The sequence below is a fragment of the Pogona vitticeps genome, chromosome 4 (assembly GCF_051106095.1).
Source record: "Pogona vitticeps strain Pit_001003342236 chromosome 4, PviZW2.1, whole genome shotgun sequence".
Taxonomy (NCBI): domain Eukaryota; kingdom Metazoa; phylum Chordata; class Lepidosauria; order Squamata; family Agamidae; genus Pogona; species Pogona vitticeps.
This window is the reverse complement of record NC_135786.1, coordinates 104,498,266-104,523,661: the sequence shown is the minus strand read 5'-3', so window position 1 is coordinate 104,523,661 and position 25,396 is coordinate 104,498,266. Positions and strand designations below refer to the sequence as shown.

The 25,396-nt window shown below is 40.4% G+C and overlaps 1 protein-coding gene across 1 annotated transcript in view; it reads left to right on the top strand.

Moving 5' to 3' along the window:
• The window catches only part of LOC110091705 (complement factor H-related protein 1), a 58,678-nt gene extending 39,669 nt beyond the window's left edge, over nucleotides 1-19,009 (top strand). The window contains exons 5-8 of the mRNA XM_072998091.2: nucleotides 374-550; nucleotides 7,868-8,050; nucleotides 14,937-15,136; nucleotides 18,571-19,009. Coding sequence (XP_072854192.2) covers nucleotides 374-550; nucleotides 7,868-8,050; nucleotides 14,937-15,136; nucleotides 18,571-18,576 — 566 coding nt within the window. The 3' untranslated portion in view covers nucleotides 18,577-19,009. The remainder of the gene's footprint in view (nucleotides 1-373; nucleotides 551-7,867; nucleotides 8,051-14,936; nucleotides 15,137-18,570) is intronic.
• The last annotated feature ends 6,387 nt before the right edge of the window (nucleotides 19,010-25,396 follow it).

Genomic DNA, 25,396 nt, shown 5'->3' with positions numbered 1-25,396 from the left:
CCAAATCAATCTATCTATCTGAATTTAGAGAAGTTTCATGACTTCATAAGGGGTAAATACAGTGGGAAATGATATCCAACACTGCTGAAAAGAAAAAAAAGTGGGGGATATGGGTTTTTGCTGATATTTCTAATATAGTAAATGCAGAAAATATTCAGAGCTTTAGAGAATAAAATGAAAAGTAAACATGAACCATGATGGTAATCCAAATTTTTAAGATGGGACATTTCTGTCCTAATCTATACAGCAGGTTTTTGAGGCCAATATATATATATTCTCTACAGGTAAGCCTACTAAATATACAAACATTGATTTGGGAAACCAAATGTATTTTCAAATCATCTTTCACAGACTGTTTTGTTTACCCTTTCAGATATGAGGTGTCCTCCTCCACCTGCTATTCAAAATGGTCAGCTTAATGGAGTCCCAAAACCAAGGTATTTGCCTTTGGAGAAAGTGAAGTATCGATGCCTCCCATCCTACAGTCTTTTTGGACCTTATGCAGCAATGTGTTTGAAGAGAGAATGGATAAACTTACCAGAGTGCAGAGGTACTTTTTTGTTCTAATGAAAGAGAGAATACTGTTTGACAGGCTGTCTCCCCACCAGCACCACTTTTTTGATTAACCTCAAGTCTTTGTAGGAAGACTGTAAAGTCTTTAGTAGTGGTATAATCTGTGTCCCACCAATTTGAGGACAGCCTATCTAACATATACTGAATCCCCTTCATTATCTGGCCTGAAACAGTGTGGTGATGGAATGTGTTTAGTCATGGGCAGCCTAGACTTACCTGGAAAATCATCAGTTTGTACATGATCGGAAACAGAGTGATGGTGGGTTGAAGTATTTTATGGGTGTTCTAGGTTTTGTTTGTTTGTTTTGCCTGTGAAAGTGTATTGTGGGGGCAAATAACCTGATTCCTATAATATTTATTAGAAGTTATACATGGAGGGGAAGAATGAAGGGGGACAGCAAAATGGCACTAAAGGAGAAGGGAATACAAAAAGGTATGGTTTGTGTCTAGGATAATCCTTTTCAAATAGCCTGTATAGCCAAGACAATGGACCTCTTTGTGGAGTGCCAGGTAGATGAATGGGAAAACAAGAGTTACTCTTTTTGATCTTGAGTGAGTTTATTAGTCTGGCCTAATAGTGCTGCATTGTACTTGCCGGATAGCGCAGCAATTTGAGTATCTGGCTGCAGAGCAAGTTCTTTTGCAGTTTCATTCCCCACTGTGCCTCTTGTGAATAGAATCAGTTTGTATGACCTTTGGCAAGCTGCACAGTCTTAAGTCTCCTTCATGGATTGCTGCCTTGTTGTGGCGAAGGGGCTTGAGCAACTCAGAGAAGCTATGGGCTATGACGTGCAGGGCCACCCAAGACGGACAGGTCATAGTGGAGAGTTCCGACTAAATGCAATCCACCTGGAGTAGGAACCGGCAATTCCACTCCAGTATCTTTGCCAAGAAAACCCCATGATCACAAACAAAAGGCTAAAAGATATGACGCTGGAAGATGGGCCCCTCAGGTCGGAAGGCGTCCAACAAGCTACTGAGGAAGAGCGGAGGACAAGTACAAGTAGCTCCAGAGCGAATGAAATGGTTGGGCCAAAGCCGAAAGGACGCTCAGCTGTGGACGTGCCCGGAAGTGAAAGGAAAGTCCGATGCTGCAAAGAAAAATATTGCATAGGAACCTGGAATGTAAGATCTATGAACCTGGGGAAGCTGGAGGTGGTCAAACAGGAGATGGCAAGAATAAACATTGACATCCTGGGCGTCAGTGAACTAAAATGGACAGGAATGGGTGAATTCAACTCAGATGATTATCATGTCTACTATTGTGGGCAAGAATCCCATAGAAAGAATGGAGTAGCCCTCATAGTCAACAAAAGAGTGGGTAAAGCTGTAATGGGATACAATCTCAAAAATGATAGAATGATGTCAATACAAATCCAAGGCAGACCTTTCAACATCACAATAATCCAAGTTTATGCACCAACCTCCATTGCTGAGGAGACTGAAATTGAACAATTTTATGAAGATTTACAACACCTTCTAGAACTGGCACCAAAGAAAGATGTTCTTCTCATTCTAGGGGACTGGAATGCTAAAGTAGGGAGTCAAGAGATAAAAGGAACAACAGGGAAGTTTGGCCTTGGAGTTCAAAATGAAGCAGGGCAAAGGCTAATAGAGTTTTGTCAAGAGAACAAGCTGGTCATCACAAACACTCTTTTCCAACAACACAAGAGGCGACTCTACACGTGGAAATCACCAGACGGGCAATATCGAAATCAGATTGATTATATTCTCTGCAGCCAAAGATGGAGAAGCTCTGTACAGTCAGCAAAAACAAGACCTGGAGCTGATTGTGGCTCTGATCATCAGCTTCTCATAGCGAAATTCAAGCTTAAACTGAAGAGAGTAGGAAAAACCACTGGGCTACTCAGGTATAATCTAAATAGAATCCCTTATGAATACACAGTGGAAGTGAAGAACAGATTTAAGGAACTCAATTTGGTGGACAGAGTACCTGAAGAACTCTGGATAGAGGCTTGTAACATTGTACAGGAGGCAGCAACAAAAATCATCCCAAAGAAAAGGAAATGCAAGAAAGCAAAGTGGCTGTCCAAGGAAGCATTACAAATAGCAGAGAGGAGAAGGGAAACAAAATGCAGGGGAGATAGGGAAAGTTACAGAAAATTGAATGCAGACTTCCAAAGAATAGCAAGGAGAGACAAGAGAGCCTTCTTAAATGAACAATGCAAAGAAATAGAGGAAAATAACAGAAAAGAAAAAACCAGAGATCTGTTCAGGAAAATTGGAGATATCAGAGGAACCTTTTGTGCAAGGATGGACATGATAAAGGACAAAAATGGAAGGGACCTCACAGAAGCAGAAGACACCAAGAAGAGGGGGCAAGAATACACAGAGGAATTATATCAGAAAGATTTGGATATCCCGGACAACCCAGACAATGTAGTTGCTGACCTAGAGCCAGACATCCTGGAGAGTGAAGTCAAGTGGGCCTTAGAAAGCCTGGCTAACAACAAGGCCAGTGGAGGTGATGGCATTCCAGCTGAACTATTTAAATACTTAAAAGATGATGCTGTTAAGGTGCTACATGCAATATGCCAGCAAGTTTGGAAAACTCAACAATGGCTAGAGGACGGGAAAAGATCAGTTTACATCCCAATCCCAAAGAAGGGAAGTGCCAAAGAATGCTCCAACTACCGCACAATTGCACTCATCTCACACGCTAGCAAGGTTATGCTCAAAATCCTACAAGGTAGGCTTCAGCAATATGTGGACCGAGAACTCCCAGAAGTACAAGCGGGATTCTGAAGGGGCAGAGGAACTCGAGACCAAATTTCTAACATGTGTTGGATTATGGAGAAAGCCAGAGAGTTCCAGAAAAACATCTACTTCTGCTTCATTGATTATGCAAAAGCCTTTGACTGTGTGGACCACAGCAAACTATGGCAAGTCCTTAAAGAAATGGGCGTGTCTGACCACCTTATCCATCTCCTGAGAAACCTATATGTGGGACAGGAAGCAACAGTTAGAACTGGATATGGAACAACTGATTGGTTCAAAATTGGGAAAGGAGTACGACAAGGCTGTATATTGTCCCCTGGCTTATTTAATTTATATGCAGATTACATCATGCGGAAGGCTGGACTGGAGGAATCCCAAGCCGGAATTAAGATTGCCGGAAGAAATATCAACAACCTCCGCTATGCAGATGATACCACTCTGATGGCAGAAAGTGAGGAGGAACTAAAGAACTTTGTAATGAGGGTGAACGAGGAGAGTGCAAAAAACGGTCTGAAACTCAACATCAAAAAAACTAAGATCATGGCCACTGGTCCCATCACCTCCTGGCAAATAGAAAGGGAAGATATGGAGGCAGTGACAGATTTTACTTTCCTGGGCTCCATAATCACTGCAGATGGAGACAGCAGCCCCGAAATTAAAAGACGCCTGCTTCTTGGGAGGAAAGCGATGACAAACCTTGACAGCATCTTAAAAAGCAGAGACATCACCTTGCCAACAAAAGTCCGAATAGTCAAAGCTATGGTTTTTCCTGTAGTGATGTATGGAAGTGCGAGCTGGACCATAAAGAAAGCTGACCGCTGAAGAATTGATGCCTTTGAATTGTGATGCTGGAGGAGACTCTTGAGAGTCCCCTGGACTGCAAGGAGAACAAACCTATCAATTCTAAAGGAAATCAACCCTGAGTGCTCACTGGAAGGACAGATCCTGAAACTGAGGCTCCAATACTTTGTCCATCTCATGAGAAGAGAGGACTCCCTGGAAAAGACCTTAATGTTGGGAAAGTGTGAAGGCAAGAGGAGAAGGGGACGACAGAGGATGAGATGGTTGGACAGTGTTACCGAAGCAACCAACATGAATCTGACCCAACTCCGGGAGGCAGTGGAAGATAGGAGGGCCTGGCGTGCTCTGGTCCATGGGGTCACGAAGAGTCGGACACGACTAAACGACTAAACGAAACGAACGACAGTCCTAAGTGCCCCCAGTAAAAGGGAATGGTAAATCACTTCTAAGTATTCTGTACCTGGAAAATCCTAAAAAGTGTTTGTTTGTTTGTTTGTTTAAAATATTGTTACACTGCCTTCCTCCTTGAAAAGGACCCAAGGCAGTTTACAGCATTGAAAAACAATATTTAAAGTTGAAAATGAGGAGTATACAATGGTGGTTAACATTATTAAAAGACAATATTTAAAGCTAAGAACAATGAATATAAATAGGCATATTACATCATTAAAAGGCAATATTAAAGCTAAGGAAAATAAGTATAGGAATATTTTAAAAAGTCACTCTGAGAAATGGATAACACAAAAATGGAAAATACAAGTAGTACTAAAACAATCAGAGCAGTAATGTGCAACAATTAATCTAAAAATCACACACAGGTAGCTAGTTACTGAAGGAAGGCTTGCCTAAAGAGAAAGGTCTTTACCTGCTTGTGGCAGGACAGCAAAGATGGGGCCAGTCTGGACTCCTTTGGGAAGGAGTTCCAAAGTTTGGGAGCAATAACAGAAAAGGCCTTCTCCTGTGTCCCCATCAGACAGACTTGTGAAGGTGGTGGGACCAAGAGAATGGCTTGCCCTGATAATCTTAACATCCGAGCTGGCTCATAATGGGAGATATGATCTTTGAGATAGTTTGGACCTGGGCCATTTAGGACTTTGTAGGTTAAAACCAGCACTTTGAATTGTGCCTAGTAAAAGATTGGCAGCCAGTGGAGCAGCTGTAACAGGGGATCTATGTGGTTCCTGTAACCAAACCCAGTCAGCAATCCAGCTGCTTCATTTTGAACCTGCATTTTGGACCTACTGACATTTCCTGATACTCTCCATTTCCTGATACTCCCCATAGAGCATGTTACAGTAATCCAGTTGGGAAGTAACTAGGTTGTGTATGACAGTAGCCAGATCAGATATCTCAAGAGATGGACTTAGCTGGCACACTGGTTTTAATTGTGCAAATGCACTCCTGGCCAATGTCAAGATCTAGGCATCCAGGTTCCGGGATGAATCCAGGAGCACCCTGCAAATTGTACACCTGTCTTTTCAATGGGAGTGTAATCCTATTAGGTACCAGCTGTATCCCTATTCTTTGACCTGCCTTTCTACTGACCAGGAGCACCTCTGCCTTGTCTGGATTAAGTTTCATTTTATTTACCACATCCAGTCTGTTACAGATACCAAACACTGAGCTAGAGCTAAAGTAACTTCTTTGTATTTAGGTGGCAAGGCGATTGAGGTGGGTGTCATCTAGTGATATATAACCCCCTCCCCAAATCCAGATAATCTTTCCCAGTGGTTTCATTCAGATGTTAAATGACATAGGAAACAAAAGAGAACCCTGAAGGACCCCACAAGCCAACAGCCAGGGTGTCGAACAGGAGTCCCCCAGCACCACCTTCTGAGTTCTCTCATCCAGGAAGGACTGGAGCCTCCAAAAAACAGTGCCCCTAAATCCCATTCCAGAGATACAGGTCAGGAGGATACTATGGTTGATAGTATTGAAAGCCTCTGAAAGGTCCAGCAAAACCAACAGGAACACAGATCCCCTATCCAGTTCCCATCATAAGTCATCTACCAAGGCAACCAAAGCCATATCTGTCCCATAACAAGGTCTGAACCCAGATTGAAATCGATCAAGATACTTTGTTTCAATTTAGGAACCTCTGGAGCTGAGAGACCACAGCTCGCTCCAGTAACTTCCTCAAGAATGGGATATGAGATATTGGTCGATAGTTACAGTGGTGCTTTGACTTACAAACTTAATCCGTATTGGAATGGTGGCCGTAAGTCAAAACGTTTGTAGGTCAAAGCACCATTTCCCATAGGAATGCACTGAAAACCGATTAATGCATTCCAGCCGAAGGAAAAATAAATAAATAAATAAATAAAAATATATAACACTGCATTCCCCTGGGGCTGAAAAAAACAAAAAAATCACCACAATCAAAACCAAAACAACACCGACCCACAATCCAACAAAACAAAAACTTTTTTAAAAAGCAGCACCTTACCGGTCCAAAGTCTCCGAAGCCTCCCGGGCTTCCACCGCCGGGAGGCCTCTGGAACGGCACCAGGCCTGCACGGGGGTGCAGAAAGGCCGAATAGGGTCTGGAGGGCAAGGGGGTGGCGGTTTTGGCCCCTCTCATGTTCTTTGATTCTGGTGTGGATGCTTCGTTTTGTGGTTCCAATGTATACCGGATACCTTGCAGGTATACATTGGAACCACAAAATGAAGCATCCACACCAGAATCAAAGAACATGAGAGACACTGCAGACTAAAACAACCAGAAAAATCTGCAGTAGCTGAACATGCCCTAAAACAAGCTGGACATGAAATTCTATTTCAAAATACTGAAATACTGGACAACACCAGCAATCATTACATCAGACTGCACAGGGAAGCCATTGAAATCCACAAGCACCAGCAGAACTTCAAAAAAGAGGAAAGTTTGAAACTCAACAAAACTTGGCTTCCAGCTTTCAAAAATACAGCGTGCAAAAGATCAGCGACCTCTACCCAGTCACAAGGACCGGGGATCACTACACATAAAAGACTAGCTAATGACACCCATCATCACAGTGACAGATAATCTCTTCTTATCACAACAATACACCCACAACAAGACACACTAATCACCCATCTCCTGAATAGGACAAAAGCCTATCTCACAGCCATAAATACTCCACTCCCAAGCAAACTACACCAGAGCACAGAGTGCTGTCCTCTGAAGATGCCAGCCACAAAGACTGGCGAAACGTTAGGAAGAACAACCTTCAGAACACGGCCAAAGAGTCCAAAAAACCCACAACAATCATTAGATCCCAGCCGTGAAAGCCTTCGCGAATACGTTCTCTGTGATACTTTGCTTCATTTTGTTTTACATGTTTACATTCAGCTTTCCGCTCTTCCACTTCCCTCCTGATGGAGACATTTACAATTGCTGTAGCAGAGGATTTATGCTGTTATACTTTTGGCTTGTACTTAAATAGCTTTCTCTTCACTTTCTCCTTTTCTCATAAATTTCCACCAGCGTTTATCAGTTAATTACTGATTCACAGAGAAGATTTGTTATTCCTTCATACTGGAAGTTCAGGCAAATATGTGGAATTTCTTTTGACATGGTTGGAGAGGTGGGAAAGTTTTCTACTCCTTGATTGATAATCATGATCCTGCATGGCAATAAAATTTCTGCAGCCCGCTTTGATATTTGCCAACATGATAATGCTTGGCACATTTGTGTAAATCGTCTTGAGCTTTGTGATGTCTTACTAATGTGTCATCTAACAGTTCCCTTCTCCAATTCAATGTGCCACTACAGCTGTTGCAGGAAGATGTGATCGCCCACCTTCTATAGACAATGGAGACATTCTGGAAATGGCCAAGTCTGAATATCTGTCGGGAGAAAAGGTGCACTATAAATGCCAAAACCTGTACAGAATGGATGGAAATGCAGAAGTAACTTGTGATAATGGTCATTGGACGCAACCACCAACATGCATAGGTATTTGTTTGTTTATTTAAAATTAATGATCCCATTTAACTAATTATAGGATAAAGGTAATTAATTATAGAATATTTTAAATTCGTTCTGAGAATCAAGAATTTTAATTCAGTTTAATAGCAACTAGCTGCATAAATAACAAAGGCTGGCAAAGTTGTAAAAGTAAATGTTAGGGTTCTGGCAAGGTCCAACCAAGTAAAAAGAGAAAAGAAGAGAAAATTGGAGAGAATCAATCTGTACACAAAATAAATATGAAACAGAGGTTAATTAAAAGAAAAAGAGAAATAGTCTTCCAAGACAGAAAGCTGGAGTCTCACAATCCAAATACAAGCATCACAAAGTATACAAGAATGCATACATGCTTTATATGATTCCACCCATAACAAGGCTGGACATATTGCCGGTGACAGCAGAACACTGAATTTTAATTTTCCATGAGCATCCTGACCTAGAGTTGCATACAGGTTTAAATGTTATTATATCAAAAAGCCAAAGATATAGTCTTGATACTTTTTAAACCTGCTCTAGACAATGATGACTTTTGACAAAGACAAGCATTATTGTGGCATATTGTGTAAACATGATCACTCATCTTTCATATGTGACATTTGAGGTACTATATGGTATACTTACACATATAATTATATGTATATCTATAATTATGTAAAATATGTATAATTATATGTATATGTATATCTATATGGTATATATGGTATACCATATACATATGACATATTGCCAGATGGGCAATACTGAAATCAGGTTGATTATATTCTCTGCAGCCAAAGATGGAGAAGCTCTGTATTGTCAGCAAAAACAAGACCTGGAGCTGACTGTGGCTCTGATCATCAGCTTCTTATAGCAAAATTGAAACTTAAACTGAAGAGAGTAGGAAAAACCACTGGGCTAGTCAGGTATAATCTAAACGAAATCCCTTATGAATACACAGTGGAAGTGAAGAAGAGATTTAAGAAACTCAATTTGGTGGATAGAGTGCTGGAATAACTATGGATGGAGGCTCGTAACATTGTACAGGAGACAGCAATGAAAACCATCGCAAAGAAAAGGAAATGCAAGAAAGCAAAGTGGCTGTCCAACAAGGCCTTATTAGCAGAGAAAAGAAGGGAAACCAAATGCAAGGGAGATAGTGAAAGTTACAGAAAATTGAATGCAGACTTCCAAAGAATAGCAAGGAGAGACAAGAGGGCCTTCTTAAATGAACAGTGCAAAGAAATAGAGGAAAATAATAGAAAGGGAAAAACCAGAGATCTGTTCAAGAAAATTGGAGATATTAAAGGAACATTTTGTGCAAAGATGGACATGATAAAGGACAAAAATGGGAGGGCCCTAACAGAAGCAGAAGACATCAAGAAGAGGTGGCAAGAATACACAGAGGAATTATATCAGAAAGATTTGGATATCCCGGACAACCCAGGTAGTTTGCTTGCTGACCTTGAGCCAGACATCTTGGAGAGTGAAGTCAAGTGGGCCTTAGAAAGCATGGCAAACAACAAGGCCAGTGGAAGTGATGGCATTCCAGTTGAAGTTTTTAAAATCTTAAAAGATGACACTGTTAAAGTGCTACACTCAATATGCCAGCAAGTTTGGAAAACTCAACAATGGCCAGAGGATTGGAAAAAATAAGTCTACATCCCAATCCCAAAGAAGGGCAGTGCCAAAGAATGCTCCAACTACCGTACAATTACACTCATTTCACATGCTAGCAAGTTTATTGCCAAAATCCTCCAAGGCAGGCTTCAGCAGTATGTGGACTGAGAACTCCCAGAAGTATAAGCTGGATTTGGAAGGGGCAGGGGAACTAGAGACCAGATTGCTAACATGTGCTGGATTATGGAGAAAGCCAGAGAGTTCCAGAAAAATATCTACTTCTGCTTCATTGACTATGCAAGCGCCTTTGACTGTGTGGTCCACAGCAAACTATGGCAAGTCCTTAAAGAAATGGGAGTGCCTTATATATCTCCTGAGAAATCTATACGTGGGACAGGAAGCAACAGTTAGAACTGGATATGGAACAAGTGATTGGTTCAAAATTGGGAAAGGAGTACAACAAGGCTGTATATTGCCCCCTGGCATATTTAACTTATATGCAAAATACTTCATGTGAAAGGCCGGACTGGAGGAATCCCAAGCCAGAATTAAGATTGCCGGAAGAAATATCAACAACCTCCAATATGCAGATGATACCACTCTGATGGCAGAAAGTGAGGAGGAATGAAGGAACCTTGTAATGAGGGTGAAAGGAGCTTGGTAACAAAAGTCCGAATAGTCAAAGCTATGGTTTTTCCTGTAGTGATGTACGGAAGTGAGAGCTGGACCATAAAGAAAGCTGACCGCCAGAGAATTGATGCTTTTGAATTGTGGTGCTGAAGAGGCTCTTGAGAGTCCCCTGGACTGCAAGGAGAACAAACCTATCCATTTTGAAGAAAATCAACCTTGATTGTTCACTGGAAGGACATATCCTGAAACTGAGGCTCCAATACTTTGGCCATCTTATGCGAAGAGAAGACTCCCTGGAAAAGACTCTGATGTTGGGAAAGTGTGAGGGCAAGAGGAGAAGGGGACGACAGAGGACGAGATGTTTGGACAGTGACATTGAAGCTTCCAACATGAATTTGACCCAACTCCCGGAGGCAGTGGAAGACAGGAGGGTCTGGCGTGCTCAGATCCATGGGGTCATAATAACAACAATAATGGTATACTGACTGAGCTGTTATCTGGAATAGGTTGTTACTTCATTGTTAGTTCCCTCCACTGCTATTCAGTCTCAGATTCTAAAGCTGAACTTTTCCCTTGTCCTTGTAAGTTTGCTCATACTGTAAACTTAGTGTCTTTATATACTTGTGTATGCAAAAGAAACTTTTCCCAAAGCGACTTTGTGTTATGTCTTGGAAGACAGCCTCCTAATGTGTTAACTCTATGCTTTTACGCTCTGAAGTGAATGAAGCTTTTAATAAAGAGAAGTGCATTATTAGAGAGAAAAGGGGATCAATATATTTTCAGATTTTTCTAACAAAGACAGTTTTAATCACAAAGAGGAAATAATGCGGTAGCTTAGAAGTAAACATAATTAAACATTTCTTTTTGTAATCAATGCTAATGTTCATTTTCCCCTCATCATTTAACACTAAATAAATAACATTTTTATTGAACTAAACAGCCAATTGAGCCATATGCCATGGAAATTAGGTGGTAAATTGTAGCAATGGTTTTAAAAAAAATCTAGGGAGCACTGGGAACCACAGAAAAGGCTTGTGGCATTACAGTTCATGGACACACTTCCCTATCCACAGTTTACTAACCTCTACGCCCTGACACAGAAAATGATTAGAATAACTCTGTCCCAAATCTAGGATATTTAACAATTCATAACACTTCCACATGCAATGCTGCATTGACTAAGAGGGAAAAAGGATTCAACAACTTTCAAGGTCTTCTCAAACCCTGTGCAAAATATTTTGAAGGGCCTCTGAGCTGCAAGGGCTTGGATTTCTTTCAGCCTCTTTCTTTGGCATTACCTCTATTACCTGAGGTTTTTCAACATCTAGAAAATTCTTACAGGGTTTCATTTTCAATCTTTTGCATTTTTTTCTACCACCCTGAAATTAGCATGACCCAGTCTCCGGTGCATCAAATGAGCACACTAGTCATGTAGTGGTGTATTTTGACTATAGCATGTGTTACTTTGTTCTGTGTTCTTCCCTTCAATACATACAAATTATTTTCAAGTTTTGCTGTGGCACACACCCTGTTCCCTTTCTTGATTACACATGTGCTATCAGCAAATGTAACTGGAAACCCTTCTTTGTCCAAATATGAGACACTTAGGATATTACAGTCTAAATTGGGCACATACAAAATACCATGTAATTTCTTTTTCAAACCTGGAACATAAATTGTTCCTTCTCCTGTTACTGGCAATTTCTTTCCAGTTGCCAGGCAGACATAGCCATGCTTTGAAGTACCTAGGAAACAAAATAGCTCTGATTTATGAGTCAAATGACTCACAGCCCCACTGTCCATAACCCAGTTTATTACTTTGGAGTCTTTATCAGTAGCTTTTACAAGAGAAATCCCCCCTTCCTGCTCACCTTCTCTTCACCGGCCAGTTCCTTTTTGTCTGCAGCTCCTTTGCAAATGCTTTTCCGATCCACACTTGAAACAATGTCTTACAGCAAGATTCCTTTCTGTCTGCTCTCCATCATTCCTGGAAGCAGCTTTCCTCATCTATGGGATGTTATCTCTCATTCTGACTTGGGACCGCTCATTCCTTCTTTCTTCTTCCTCCTACAATCTGCCCGTCAGATACTCCAGGGTTAAGTCCCTCTCTGGCATGGATTCAAGGCTTGTTACTAGCACATTGTAGTCTTCTGGAAGACTGCTCAGGATCACATACTCCTTGTGACTCTCTGTGAACTCCATGCCCCTCTGCTCAAGCTCCACAAACAGATTCTGTTAGTGTGTGAACACACGGAAATTTAGCAGAATAACTTCAAGATCCGTATTTACAGGATACAGTATTTACAAATATACAGAGCGACAGTATGACACCATGAATTCATCAGAAGAGCAGGAATACATCTTCTCTACATAGTCTACTTATATACACTTAGGCATCTGGCTGTATCCAATCAGCACAAATGTTGCATCTTCTTTGAGCCAGCCCTCCTGAGTCACTGTGACTCAGTATTTTGACACACCTGAACATTATGGCTGCTCATTAATACATTTATTCTGCTCAGGCCTGTAAATTTTATACTCTGACAGATTCCTCATCTGCTGTAAGTGCTCTGACATGCTTCCATCAGGGTCAAGCCTTGCTCTGTATAATTTATGTGTCAGAGTTACTTTGCTGCCAGCAGAATCACTAGCATAGACATGACGCAAGCTTGCCAGCACTGCCTAGCTGAGGTCAGACCACACATGTGTATTAATTGGCTATCCTCTAAACACAAAACTATCATTGTTAAAGCCTTCTCATTTTGGTTTATCTGTTCCTTATTCAGGACAGCGGGGGAGGGGGGTTGGAAACAATCTTCAACAAATCCTCCCTTCTCAGCGACATTTCTGCTTTAATTGACCAAGTCACATAGTTCCGTTCATTTAATTTTGTGAGAGGGGTTCCTCCCATTCCTGCTGCCCCAACTGACTGCATTATGCTGCCTTTTATCTCTGTCCTCCATCCTCTACCCCTCCTGGGCTCTGAATGGCAGGACACTCACCTTACTTGACTTTATCTACTTCTGGAATGGTTCTTCTAGCCCTCTGGCCTCTGTTTCTCTGGTACCTTCTGGCACTCACAGGTTTCTCTGGTGCAGGGCAGACATCTCTGGGCCCATAACCTCTTGATGGTGCAAACTGCAGTGTGTTAGCAGAATTTTGAGTCAGTCCCTGCAGTCCAGTGGAATAACACACATAGGTAGAATCTTCCCAACACCATGTATATTTACAAGTATATACAGACGTTCTAGCAGTACAAACCGGCAGCATGGCAGCATAACATTAATCAGAAGAGATCCAACATCTTCTCCACATGTCCACACATTTATTCCCATGGACATTTACATATAGCCAATCAGTAAGGACATTACATCACCCAGGCATTGCTTCATATTACAATATACATTTTGTGTGACTCAGCACTTTGCCCACCTGCCCAACATGGCTGCTGATTACCATAGGCCTGGTTCTGCCACAGCATGAAAATTGTCCTTGACAGTTTGTTATTGTCTATAGTCAGTCTTTCAAAAACCATCTAGTTTTCAAATGCAGGATGTTGTTTCTGTATCTACAATTTAAAATGCCATGAAATGGTCCAACCTTGCCTTGCAGTATCAATTGCAATCAGGAAAAAAGGATGTCAAGCTTTACATGCCCCCATTTTTAGAACTGCCTTGTAGAAGGTTGATTTGCTCTGCTGCACAAAAACATGGCTACGCTGTCATGCAGTTATAATACTATACCCATGTTTCCTAAAAAACACAACTGTTGTCTAAGTATGTCACCTGAACAGCTTCAATTTCCTTGCACTCTTTGAATTGAGGTGGACATGTAAAACCCTTAATGCAACCTATTAAGATAAAAGGCTTTTGTTAATTAAGGGTCTGCTTGAAGACAGTTTTTGAAGGTGTCAGTTGTGAGAGTGAGGAAGGCAAGAGGAATGTAAGGGAAAGAAGAAAGGGGCGTGCACAGGAGAGAAAGTGGACATCTTTCCGTCTATTAAAATATCAGCTTTTCATATCTCATGGAGAAAGACTTTTCTTTAAAACAAAACAAAAACAAAATCTCAATGTCAGATAGTTTAAGTGGCCATCTAGTTTTTGAATGCAGGATGTTGTTTCTGTGTCCACAATTTAAAATGCCATGAAATGGTCCAACCTTGTCTTGCAATATCAATTGCAATCAGGAAAAAAGGATGCTAGGCTTTACCTCCTCCACCCCACCCCCAGTTTTAGATTTGCCTTGCAGAATGTTGATTTGCTTTGCTGCACAATAAAATGGTACACTCTCATGCAGTTATAATACTATATCCATATTGCCTAAATAACACAACTGTTATCTAAGGATGTAGCCCTGAAGAGCTATTAATTTCCTAGCATTTTTTTTAATTGGAGCAAATATGTAAAGCCCTTAATGCAACCTATTAAGATGAAAGGCGTTTGTTAATTAAGGCTCTAGTTGGAGACAATTTGTGAGAGTGAAGAGGGAAAGTGGGTATAAAGGAAAGAAAAAGGTGATCTGCAGCGGAGGGAATCTGTCTTCCTCCCATCTATTACTATATAAACTTTTCATATCACATGGACACTTGTCCTTTAAAAAACAAACAAACCTCAATGTCAGATAGATTAATTGGTGTTTTTTCTTGCAGTTCCTTGTTCAACAAGCGAAGAAGACATGAAAATGAACAATATACAGTTGAAGTGGAAATACGACTCAAAACTGTATGCAGAATCTGGAGATATTACAGAATTTGCCTGTAGATGGGGCTACCGTGCAGATCGTAATTCTCCTCCATTCAGAGTACAGTGTATAGATGGCAGATTCGAATATCCAAGATGTGTAAGATGGGTATGTATATTGTGGTTAAAACTATAGCAACAAAAACATCTAGCATACATTGGTTTAGCTTTAGAATCTGTGGAACCTGTAGGAGATCATGTGCATTAGAAAAAGAATAACTTACTTTATGAGTGAATGGGTCTGTCTCAGTACACAGAGATCTCTCCAGATTGAGTGCCCGCCTGTAATCCAAGCCTCTCACATAGGGGTCCACTTTTTGTATGGCCTGAATGTTCTTGATGTTCACATATGTTTCGAGTAACTAGCAACAGCAAATTGCATCTAGTTGACAAGGTGCCTGGGCATATCCTGGCCTTTTTGCCTGGTCACATGCCTGGTTGTACCATTGCACCTTGTCAGTTAGCTCACATAGGTAGTGTAAGGGTTTCTTTATCCCTTGTTATGATGTAGCCATCTATTTTGGTTCCTGTCTTCACCTTTATAGGCTTTGGTCTTTGCCTTTCCTTTGGTTAGTTAGAGATAAAGCACAGCTATTTAGGCTATGTGAGTGTGAGAAAAGAGTAGGTGGGTGGGCAAACTATTTTCAATGGTGCTCCATTAGTTTTAGGAAAATAGTCACATGCTGTAAATTATCTGTTTTATATGTTGCCTTTTAAACCAGTAAAAGTCAAGAGGAAGTAAGTTCAGTTTTTCCACCCAGGACTCAGTCTGTACCATACCTGGAAATGTGCAGAAATGTGCAAAAATACTGAAAAATCAAAACAGGAAGTGGCTGGGGGGGAGCACAGCACCCCATTTTATTGCAAATCAGGCACTCTTGGAGGCTTCTGGGAACGGAACATGACTTTTTTCCAGATGGGGAGGGAGAGGGAGAGACGTGGGTGGCCACAAGAAGAAGTTTAGAGGCTGCCAAAACAGTGCCGAGGATACATACGGCTTGCAGGCTGCACTTTGCCTGCCTCTCTGCCATGGCCTGAAAACCAAAGATGGGATTTAAAAAAAAGAAAAAATACTACCTCAAATGATAACAAAAACTATGCATAGGCAGATACATATGAATTATTAGATTCAGAAGCAGAATATCAACATTTTAGAATATTTTATGTGACTCTACTCTTAAGTCCCTTTTTTTGTAATTTGGTTCCAGAAAGGTTTTTTTTAAGTACTATGTTCTCTGTGTAGTCAGTTGATTGTATATGAATTGTTAGCTACACTGAGAATTCACTGAAATTGCTGAGACTCTAAAATCAATTACTAACTGTTACCATAGATTTCATTGGGACTTAAGTACAACTAACATTTTCTAGATCTGGTTCTATATTTTTAATATGTCATTTAGCTGCTACTGGGCACAATCCTATTGGTATAAATATCTGGTGGCATAACCTGGATCAGGTGCTGGAAACATTTAGTTTAAACTCATGGAAAGTTTCCTACAGCCCATTGAGGATTCATATGTAAATGATTAGATTCAGTTTCATAATATCAGCATTTTAGTACATTCTATGTGGCCTTATTCTTGACCTCATTTTGATCTTGTTCTAGAAAACTTTGTTTAGTGTTCTGTTTTCTTTCTGGTTGCTCAGTTTCATCAACTCATTGGCTACACTGAGAGCTTACTGCAATTTACTATGATGTCAATTACTGATTTTTTCCCCACTGATTTCAGATTGACCCAATGAACTTGATAGGACTTTAATTAGTCCTGACAAACATATTGTTATAGTGATATATTATTACACTTTGAATAATATTATTAAACATATTATTCCAAGAACAAGTAATTCCAGATGGACAAAGAAAACCAGGATGCATTGGAATGGGAGGAAAGGTAGAGAAAACTCCATAGGCAGAAAATTGTATGTCCTGCAAACCTTGCAATGAATTCAACCCAATTAGCTCTTGGCTTGTTCACAAAGCATGGTCACTAGAGATGAGGATGAACTGCCAAAATGGCAGTTCATCCTGGTTCATGGTCCATCAAAGTTGATGAACCATGAACCACAAATCACCTCCCCATGAACCAATGAACCATGAATCAATTTGTGGTTCTTTGAGGGTGACCCCTCCACATGCCCACTATCCCTGCTGCCTCCCCACCTTGGCTGCCACAGTCCGTGTCGCCACCACCACCTCCATCCGTGGAGGCCTTGGCAATGTAAGCCTCCGCAACCACCATCCACTGCTGCTTGCTGCGATTCTCTTCACTGCTATGGCCTGCCTTAAGGGAATCTGGGCTGCCCTTTGCAAAGATGGTGGCTACAGCTTCCCTGCCTAAGAGAAGCTGCAGCCATCATCTTTGCAAAGGGCAGCCAGTGTCCCTTATGGCAGGCTGTGGCTGCGGAGGTCACCACAGCAGGTGGTGATGGATGATGGCACCGCCGGGGTGGTGGCAGATGATGGCAGCTGCTAAGGTAGGGAGAAAATACCATGAGCAAAAAAAATGTATCACCAGCAAACCTTGCAGTGGATTCAACCCATTAGCTTCTTACTCATTCACAAAGCATGGTAATATTTACAGGTGAATGGCAAGTAACAGCTTTAAAATATTTTTAAATTTAGAACTTATTTACAGCAATATTAAATATTTTAAAATATTTCTCAGTACAGACTCTAGGATAATTTGGAACTGACAGAATTTATGGTGGGGTTTGCAGATGATCCCAACACACCACTCTCATAGACTACAGTGAATCATTTCATTACCTCAGTCCCGTTGCAGCTACTAAATTATACTGGTTTAAAACTGGGTCATTACTTGTGAACTTGAAAAATGGTCTTCTCCTGGAGAGATATAAGTACAATAGCAGATGTGGTTGGGTTACAAAAAAAATTTCAAAACATTGACCCTAAGGCAAATGAAAATGTTGTCTTTGACTGGGAGCTGGCATGGCTGAAGGCGTGACATACAGCTTGAGAAGTACATGCAAATGTCAGAAATGTTAGCATCAAAAGATCATATCTAGACATATACCAATTTGTCATACTGAGAGCTATTATTGTCCAACAAGTGAGGGAACTAGTATTTGAAAGCATTCCTTCAGAAAAAAAGATTGATTTTTTCAACACAGATCAAAAGCATATACTAAAATGCTAAGAAAGACAAGTGTGTGTCAACATACAAAGAGTGTGAAACTTTTTAGTGTAACACAGTTATTCTGAATGGTAAATAAAGTAAGAATGGGGCAACATGGAATGTTGAAGGCAGTTAAATGTTGACCAGAAATAGCATAATCTCCATGTCTTTGCTCATTTTAATACTATTAGGTACTTGGCTTAGTGCATCAGAATATTGAAATTAATATGACTAAGATACAACTATGTTAATAGAGTTAGATTCTATTGCTTGTGTATAGAAACAATTTATTCATATTCCTATGAAAAATTGCTTTTTTCAGATCAAGAAATATTTATACAAATATAATTGCTCATGATCACGGCATCTAACCTTCTTTATTCACTGTTTATTTTATATTTGACAGATATAAGACAATGGAGGAGAGGCATACAGCCAAGATTTTTAACCAGCATGTTGTCTTCCAGAATCATTGATTACTTGCCTTTAATTAAATTTTTCAAGATTTTTTCAAGTGCCATTTTCACCATTTTATGCAGCTGCTCACAGTGAATTACAAACATTTTAAAAATTTTATGGAAAAAAAACCCTGCAACTTTATTGCAGGTGAAACTATGCACATGTTATACACATTGGTCTAACCAACCATTTTATTAGCTCAGTTTAAAACAGTAAAATATAACCTTCGAGAAGGAAGAAAGATGCTAGAATGCTAACATTGTACCTGTGAGCTACTAGTTAGAACTAGCAGTGCTAAATGGTTGCATGTATTGGCAGTGGATGTTTTTACCTCTGAAGATCTTGTCCACATCTGAAAAATAAGAATAAAAGCTCATTTGCAAAAACATTATTCTCATTATTTTTATATAATGGAACAAGTCTCCTGTATATTAGCTGAAAACCCTGCTGGTTTCACTAGAACCTCAGCTTCCTTCCCCCACCTCCCTGGCCAATGACCCACTCACTACTTGGAGCACAAGAACATGGGGTTGTCTGTCCTGCCTTTTTTGTCTTAATGGGCAGTCAGCCAAGGAGGCAGGGAAGGGAAGTTCCTGCCAGAGATTGGTTGAATAGCTGAAGAGGAAGAGGACAGCCGCATGTACCCGCTGGTGAGTCAAGGATCCACCCAGGCAGGTGGGGAAGGGAACATGCAGCACCTGTGGTGCAACACGTACAAATCAGCACAAACGCCTCAACTGAGATTTGTGCCCATTTCTAGTTTTCACTTACACTGAGTTAATTCATCAGCCATGACAATTTTTTAGAAGTTAAAAATGTCCAATGGATGAAAAAAGGAGTCAGGTTCTGGATTTTTCTTTGCTTCTTGTTTGTGAATAGTACTGAGTGCAAGAGGAAGTCCTATAGACCTTCTTGATTGCTGACATTGGTGTAGTTAACATTTAGATTGGCCTTTGCTATGCAAAGCTTGGCATCCCTTTTTTCTGCTGACAACACATTTCCTGGCGTTTTGAATCATGGACTTAAAAGCAATATCCCACATTCATAAACCAGAGGGCTTTCAAGGATTTCATTATCTGGTTTTTTAAGTTTAAAACTGACCACATGCAGAAAAACCTATTTGAATCCTTCTGGAATAAAAATGTAGAAGGTACCCTGCGGTTAAGAAAAATATCTGGGTTAGGAGGAAATAGCCCCAGATTCAAATGAGCTTTTGCATCATGTGGTCAAGCAGAAAATAATTTGAATACATCATTTTTTTTAAGCAGTGTAAATCCTACAGTATGTAATGCTGTGGTCATGCTCTGCTTTTAAAGTAGGCTGAGATTAGCTTTCTCTATCTAAATACTAAAGAAGGAAAGAAAGAAAGTGGGGGAGAGGAAGGAGCTCCTTTGGATTCCTCTGGCCACCGTGCCTTCCGGAGAAGCTCTTGATCTCTCTCCGTCTCTCTCTCTCTTAACTTTCTTCTCTTGTTTTCTATTTACAGTGGTGGCTCGCTTGACGAGGATAATTCATTCCATTCAAATCGCTGTTAAGCAAAATCCTTGTCAAGCGAAATTAAAAAACCATTGAAATGCATTGAAAACCAGTTCAATGCATTCCGATGGGCGAAATACCTGCTCGTTTTGTGAAGATTCTCCATAGGGCGGCCATTTTCCGGTGCCTGTAAAGTGAGGAATCCATCCTAAAGCACAGCGGGGAGCCATTTGCACAGTGGGCGCCAATTAGAGCCGCCGATCAGCTGTTTTAAAATTGTCATCTAGCGAAAAATCGGTTCCCAAAGCAGGGAACCCATCATCATTAAGTGATTTTTCCCCATAGAAACATCATTTTGCGATCACAATAACTTCATTGTAAAGCGGTTTTGTCATTTAATGAGGTAATTGTTAAGCGAGGCACCACTGTATGTTGCTTCTGTCTTTTTCCCTCTAAGTTACTCCCATCTTTCTCTCTCTCTCCTCACTCACTCTGTGGCATCCATATTTTCTTTAAGTGGTTCTGTTCTTTCTCCATGTGAGGATTCTCTCTCTCTCTCTCTCTCTGCCACTTCTCTCTGGTTCTCCAACACCCTTTCTCTTTGTCTATCTATGCCTCTCCCCTCAGGGCACACATTCTCTTTGTTTCTGTTTCAGGAGTGGTTGGGTTTCCTATTGACTCAACTTAGTTTAAGAGATCCCTATTATGTTAGGGCAGACTGGGGTTAAAGCCTTCCAGATCCTTTCCCTTTCAGGTTATTTTGCATTGCATTGGTTGTTGTTTTTAGGAGGGGGTTGTTTTTTTATTTTGTTTTGTTTTGGCAACATGGGGGTCTTCCAGACCTGTTATTGTGTCTGTCCCTTCATCTCAAATAAGCTTGGTGAGAAGGTGTGTTTGTTTATTTATTTATTTAAAATATTTTCACCATATCTTTCTACTAAAAGGATCCATGCTGGCGTATGCCATTAAAAGAGGTCAGGGATGAAATATGCATGAATACAGTAAATAAGTACAGACTTGGTGTTATTTTCCTTTTTGGTTTAATTGCTTCGTATATTCCCTTTCCTCTTTTTTTTAATTTACTCATATGTTCCTCCAAAATTGCTTTTTAATGGTTCCTGTATTGTCTCTGGAACAATATGCCGGGCTAACAGCAGGATTCAGCATTCTGGAGGCCAACTCAAAAAATGGGGGTGCCTGAAACAATTATAACTATAGAACTGGAACTTGGATCAGCATCAAATTTGGCACAGGTATAGCAGAATGTCTGCTCTTATTGAGTGCCAAATTTTGGGATGCTGGGCAAAAGATTTTTAAGTTATGATTTCTTAAAAGGTAACGCTGTTTTACTGACATGAAAAAGCAAGTGACCTTGAGCTATGGCTGATCTAAAACAGATAAACTATATTGAAAAGACCAAAATGTACATACCTTGAAAGAGAATGGTCAGTCCCATTCAGAAATTCTGCCATCCACTTGGACGGGAACAATTTTAAAGTGAAAAAGATGATGAGTTTGTGAGCTTGCTTATAAGGCACCAACATTCTAAGCAGACTAAACTTTTGACCCTGCCACTCAGAAGTCCATTTAATGGTTGTGGAAAAAGAACACATTTAATTGCTTCCTGTGAAAATATTTAAAAAGAGATTTTGAAAAATGAATAATAATATTCAGCAGGTCACTCATTTAAGCTGTGCAATGATTTTTCACCCCACCCCTTTTGTGGCTGGGGATGAACTCACAGAAAGTTTTACCCAGTTTACTTGTGAGTACGTTTACCCTGTTTATTTACAGGTAAGTTTACCTTGTTTACTGACAAGTAGAGACAGCAGCAACAGCAACCAAAGACAGCTGCAGCATAAGAGAAGAACACAGTGGTGAAGATTAGGGAGACAAAGGGGAGCTAAACCCCACCTTTCTCCTCAGCTGAGGCTCTTCTAGGGGTCTGCTGCCTTGTAAGAGGAGTAGCTGTTGATTTTTGATACATTTAAGATTTCCTCACACAGTTTCTCCCCTACACAAAGTTAATTTGGCTACTCCTTTCTTTAAGTAAATCATTGAAATCTGAACGGAATTAATTAATGATTTCAGACAGATGGCTTCAAGACCCACCATTAAAACAGTTTTACATAGCTCTTTCATATTTTGCTCAAAAATGTGTTGTGTGTACAACAATGGATGAGCTATTAAAATAGCTACTGGATATTGCAGATTGCAGTTTGATTCTGATACACTTTGTAAAGGAAAGCTGGAAGCTGATATATAATTGGGCCCAGAAAAAAGACAGGAACTTAGGTGAAGAAATAGTTTATGGCAAATCAGAGTTGACTAGAATCCTTTGATATTTAGATGTCTAGACGATGGCAAAATTTCTGATGTATATTTGTACCATGTTTCCCTGAAAATAAGACAGGGTCTTATATTAATTTTTGCTCCAAAAGACACATTAGGACTTATTTTCAGGGGATGTTTTATTTTACTGTCATATCATCTTCTGGTTGCTGCACAATGCTGCACAATGGTAGAGGGTGGGGTTTCACTTAACTGGGATTTATTTTGGGGGTAGGGATTAAGCATCCTGAAAAATCATACTAGGGCTTATTTTCAGGTTAGGTCTTATTTTCGGGGAAAGGTAGCATGGATGTTTAGTTTTGATGTTTTGTTGTTATTTATTGTTATTTCTGTTTGGTTTTAGTTTTCGTTCTGTATGTCTATATGTAAACACTATTTAAAATGTGTGTAGTAAGAAATAAAAAGTCAAAATAATAACATGGGAAGTGGAAGATAACAATAAGTGCACTCTCCTCAAAGTACTATTGCTGAGGCAAGGAAGGGAACACAATAAAACCATTTTTCTAGAATGACCCCCATTGAATGAGGGGATGTAAAAGACCCATAATGCCTCTAACCATTGTTTGGACCCTGGCATACAATATAATTGATGATATCCATTTAAATTTCAGTTACTTACCTTTTGCTGCAGTGCAACATACCCATAGCAGGAGCAGAGATATGAAGCCTAGCCAGAGGAAAGCCATCTTGGATCCTCAGCAAAGGCTCACTGTTTTCCAATAGCCCTCCTTCAGCTTTCCCTGGCCCTTTGCTAGGAGCAATCTGCATCTCCATCTGTTACAAGGAATGGCTATGCCTAAAATCTTGCTTCAACAGTCCCTTCCCCTTTAATCCTATTGCAACACACACACACACACACCAAACAACAAACCTCCCAGCTATTACTTTTGTTCTTGGGTGTTAACCACAACTTCCCTACAGAAAACCAGTGTTTCCTAGGCAAACATTCTTGGGTTTCACACTCTGTTTGGAAGAAGAGACAAAACTATAGCTGTGGTTCAAAATGTTAGCCTAAGATTTCTCTTGTGCCAGCATTTTTCCAGTCGCTGCATCTGTATTTTTTATGACATGATGTGTGAATGATTAAAAAAAGACTTTGTTAATATGTGTTAATGGTGATTTCTGTGTAAGACAGCCCAACCAAATTCACCAGCCCCATCCAAATAGAGACGACTGATGGAACTAGCCACAAGACACCGCTGGAAACAACATTCCAGTATCTTTTCTGAGCAGCAAATCAATATTGTGAAAAACTGCCCAGAACGGTGACTTCAGAGTAGGAACCCCCAATGAAATCCACTTGCCCACCAGACTAGAGAGAAAAGGTGCAACCAGCCACAAAACAACCTCAGGGACCACATTCCAGTACCTGTTCTGGGCAGAAAAATTAATATTCTAGAAAACAATCTGGAACAGTGACTTATGAGTAGACCAACACAACCAAATTTGCCCTCATCCAGCTCATTTTTACAACCTCACATAGTGCCTGTAGTTTGTTTAACTGGGATGGAATTTTGTGGGCTGTCAATCTATCCAGCACTGATCAATCATATTTCCTGCCTTAGAACAGAAAAAAACCCTGCCTCTCTGCTGAGAGTTCTATTTCCCTTTTTGTTTGTTTAAAACTGTTGCAGTCAGTTAGTTGTTTGCTGTTATTTGTTCACAACTGTAAGTAATGGAACATTTTTATTGGTTGTTGTGGAGTTTTCGGGCTCTTTGGCCGTGTTCTGAAGGTTGTTCTTCCTGATGTTTCACCAGTCTCTGTTCTGTTCTGAAACCTTTAACGGCATTTACAAGTTACAACAACACAAGCAAAATAGGAAAAGTAAAATTACACAAATTTCACCAGTCTCTGTGGCTGGCATCTTCAGAGGACTGGAGTAGGAACTCAGTCATGCTCTGTTGCTGTTTGTTGGATAGTTAAGTATTTATAGCTGTGGGAACAGCTTTTGTCGTATTCAGGAAATAAGGCGATGGTGGTGATCTGCCTGTTTTTGTTGTGGATGTATTGTGATACGAGGGAGAGATTATCTATCACTGTGATTGATGGGTGTCTTTAGCTGGTCTTTTTTGTGCAATGATCCCTGGTCCTTGTAGCTGGATAGAGTTCGTTGACCTTTTGCAGACTGTATTTTCCAGTGCTGGAAGCCAGGCCTTATTAAGTTTTAGACTTCCCTCTTTTTTTGTTGAAGCTCTGTTTATGTTTATGGATTTCAATGGCTTCCCTGTACAGTCTAACATACAGATTGCTGGTGTTGTCCAGTGCTTCAGTACAGTGGTGCCCCACATAGCGACGTTAATCCATTCCGGATTAATCGTCGCTATCCAGAAACATCTCTTTATGGATAGGAAAACCCCATAGGAATGCATTAAACTCCATTTAATGTGTTCCTATGGGGCAAAAACTCACCGTTATGCGAAGATTCCTTATCCGGCCGCCATTTTCGCCGCCTCAGTAAGTGAGGAAATAGCGCGAAAACGCTTGCAGCGGCCATTTTGTTTACCCGGTGGCCATTTTGGAACTGCCGATCAGCTGTTTTTAAACATTGCAATGCGAAGATTGGTAAGCGAAACACCGATCATCGCAATGCAATGTTTTACCTATTAAAACATCGCAATGTGATCGTAAAAACGATCACAAAAAATGAATCGCTATGCGGATTCGTCGTTAAACGGGGCACTCGTTATGCGTGGCACCACTGTATTTTGAAATAGAATTTCATGTCCAGCTTATTTTAGGGCATGTTCAGCTATTGCTGATTTTTCCGGTTGTTTTAGTCTGCAGTGTCTCTCATGTTCTTTGATTCTGGTGTGAATGCTGCGTTTTGTGGTTCCAATATATATCTGGCCGCAACTGCAAGTTATCCAGTATACTCCTGCAGTGGTGAGAGGGTCCCATTTGTCCTTTGCTGATCGTAACATTTGTTGTATTTTTGTCGTGGGTC